General features: G+C 37.4%; 1 protein-coding gene across 1 annotated transcript; it reads left to right on the forward strand.

The window, feature by feature from the left end:
- Nucleotides 1–643: 643 nt before the first annotated feature.
- Nucleotides 644–1,591, forward strand: LOC123808658 (olfactory receptor 4F6-like). The gene has a single exon (XM_045823444.1). The coding sequence runs from the start codon at nt 653–655 to the stop codon at nt 1,589–1,591; it is 939 nt and encodes a 312-aa protein (XP_045679400.1). The 5' UTR covers nt 644–652.
- The last annotated feature ends 736 nt before the right edge of the window (nt 1,592–2,327 follow it).

Consider the following 2,327-nt stretch of genomic DNA (forward strand, 5'->3'; position numbering starts at 1 on the left):
AGAGCCATAAGCCTTAGTCTCTCCTCACTCAACTGTAGTCTGCTCCACCCTCTCTGCTAGAGCCCAGTGTAAGTAAGTAGCTGCAAACAAGATTTTGTGCACTGGCCCTTTAGGAGAGCACTTGTGACTGTAGTAGACTCTTGTCTCTCCATGGGGGACAGAATCCCCACTGATTTTCAGTCAGATATGTAAACACTTCTTCCAGGCTTTGATGTTCTGGGTGGGGAGCCCTGCCTGTGGTTGAGACCCCATGCTTCTCAGAGGGACATTTTGCAGCTGAGATATCCCTCCAGAATTTCAGCAGCTGCCCATGGGAGCTGTTGGTGTAGGACCAGCCCTTTTCACATCTCCACCCTTTCTACAAGTCTTGATGTGGCCACTTTCTGTAATCTTTGTTTATAACTTATCTTCAGCTAGTCTTCAGTTGGTTATTCAAGTTGATTGCTCTGTATTTTAGTTGTAATTCCAGTTTTGTTCTGGGAGGAAATGAGCGTCACATCCTCTGCCTCTTGGTTCGCCTGTCATATTGACTCCTCTTAGTGACCAATTTTAAATTATCAACATTTAACACATTATTTTCTGTACCTAAAAGTTGATTCCTTTTTTTCTGTTCTTTCAGGTCACTTCAGAGTCTTCCCTTCTTTATGATTCAATGGACCAAGTAAATGGCTCTGTGGTAACTGAATTTGTGTTACTGGGACTGGCACAATCCTTGGGAATGCAGTTTTTTCTTTTTCTTTTCTTTTCTCTATTCTATGTGGGAATTATCCTAGGAAACCTCTTCATTGTGTTCACAGTGATTTTTGATTCTCACTTACACTCCCCCATGTATATTCTGCTGGCCAATCTATCACTCATTGACCTGGGCCTTTCATCTACCACAGTTCCTAGGATGATATCTGACCTTTTCAGTGATTGTAAAATCATTTCTTTCCACAGTTGCATGATACAAATGTTCTTTATTCATGTCATGGGAGGAGTGGAGATGGCACTGCTCATAGCCATGGCATATGACAGGTACACTGCAATCTGCAAACCTCTCCACTATCTAACTATTATGAGTCCCAAAATGTGTGTGCTTTTGATAGTGGCTGCTTGGATCATTGGAGTGATTCATGCTGTGTTTCAGTTTGTTTTTGTCATAAATTTACCTTTCTGTGGTCCTAATTATGTGGGGAGCTTTTATTGTGATTTTCCTAGGATTATTAAACTTGCATGCATGGCTACTTATAAACTAGAATTTGTGGTCACTGCCAACAGTGGCTTCATATCTATGGGAACCTTCTTTTTCTTAATTATGTCATATATCTTTATTCTGGTCACTGTCAGAAAACATTCTTCAAAGGATTTGTCCAAAGCATTCTTTACTTTGTCAGCTCACATCACAGTAGTGGTTTTGTTTTTCACTCCATGCATGTTTCTCTATGTGTGGCCTTTCCCTACCAAGTCATTGGATACATTTTTTTCCATTGTGGACTTTGTTGTCACTCCTGTCTTAAATCCTGCCATTTATACTTTAAGGAACAGAGATATGAAAGTGGCAATGAGAAGATTGACTGGACAAGTTGTAAGTTCTAGGGAGATGATGTGACAGATTTCATTGACAAGAACATAAGATGAGTGTCATGAACCAAAAGGACTTTCATGGCCACCATAAACACATGGGATATGTACAATTTCATTACTACCTTTGAAAAACTTAGAAGTTTACAGAAACAGAAAAAGAGGTATTGAATCAAAGGATTTCATTTTCAGATAGAGTTACAGCAATTTTTCTTAGTTATAAAAAATAGTGTTATGTATTTCAATCTAACCTATAAACCTAAATTGTAGTTACTGTATGCAATTTTCAATGTGTATATAAATATATACATGTATATACACATGATTTTCCTTTATCACTGTGTTCATAGTGATAAAAAGTAACACTGGAAATCAACTAATATTTCTTATGGAAATTATGTGGATCCAATGGATAATATATAAATTTAGATAAATGAACATACGTTAAAATCAAGGAACAATCAGTTCTCATCCTCACTGTCCTTTAAGTAAGATAAATAGGAAGGCAATGCTATATTACAACTCTTAAGAATTTTTCCAGTCTCTGTTGTCAATGTGTTTTGGACAATGTTATTTTTACAAATAGTCTCTTGTACTTTGCATTATGTAAAATGTGCCTGTTACATTTTTCTCAACAGCAAATTTTTGTTGCCTTATAGTCTTCCTTAAATCATCTCTTGATCACTCTTTTTGATTAAATCATTTTAGTGTAATTCTACTACAGTTGTCCCAGTTTTCCCCCCTCTGACCAGCCCAACCTCTGC

Source organism: Phyllostomus hastatus, unplaced genomic scaffold, assembly GCF_019186645.2.
Source record: "Phyllostomus hastatus isolate PE091 unplaced genomic scaffold, TTU_PhHast_1.1 phas_scaffold_501, whole genome shotgun sequence".
Lineage (NCBI taxonomy): Eukaryota > Metazoa > Chordata > Mammalia > Chiroptera > Phyllostomidae > Phyllostomus > Phyllostomus hastatus.

What these genes read in the sequence shown, in the direction of transcription:
- LOC123808658 (XM_045823444.1), top strand. Translation starts at nt 653, where the DNA reads ATGGACCAAGTAAATGGCTCTGTGGTAACTGAATTTGTGTTACTGGGA.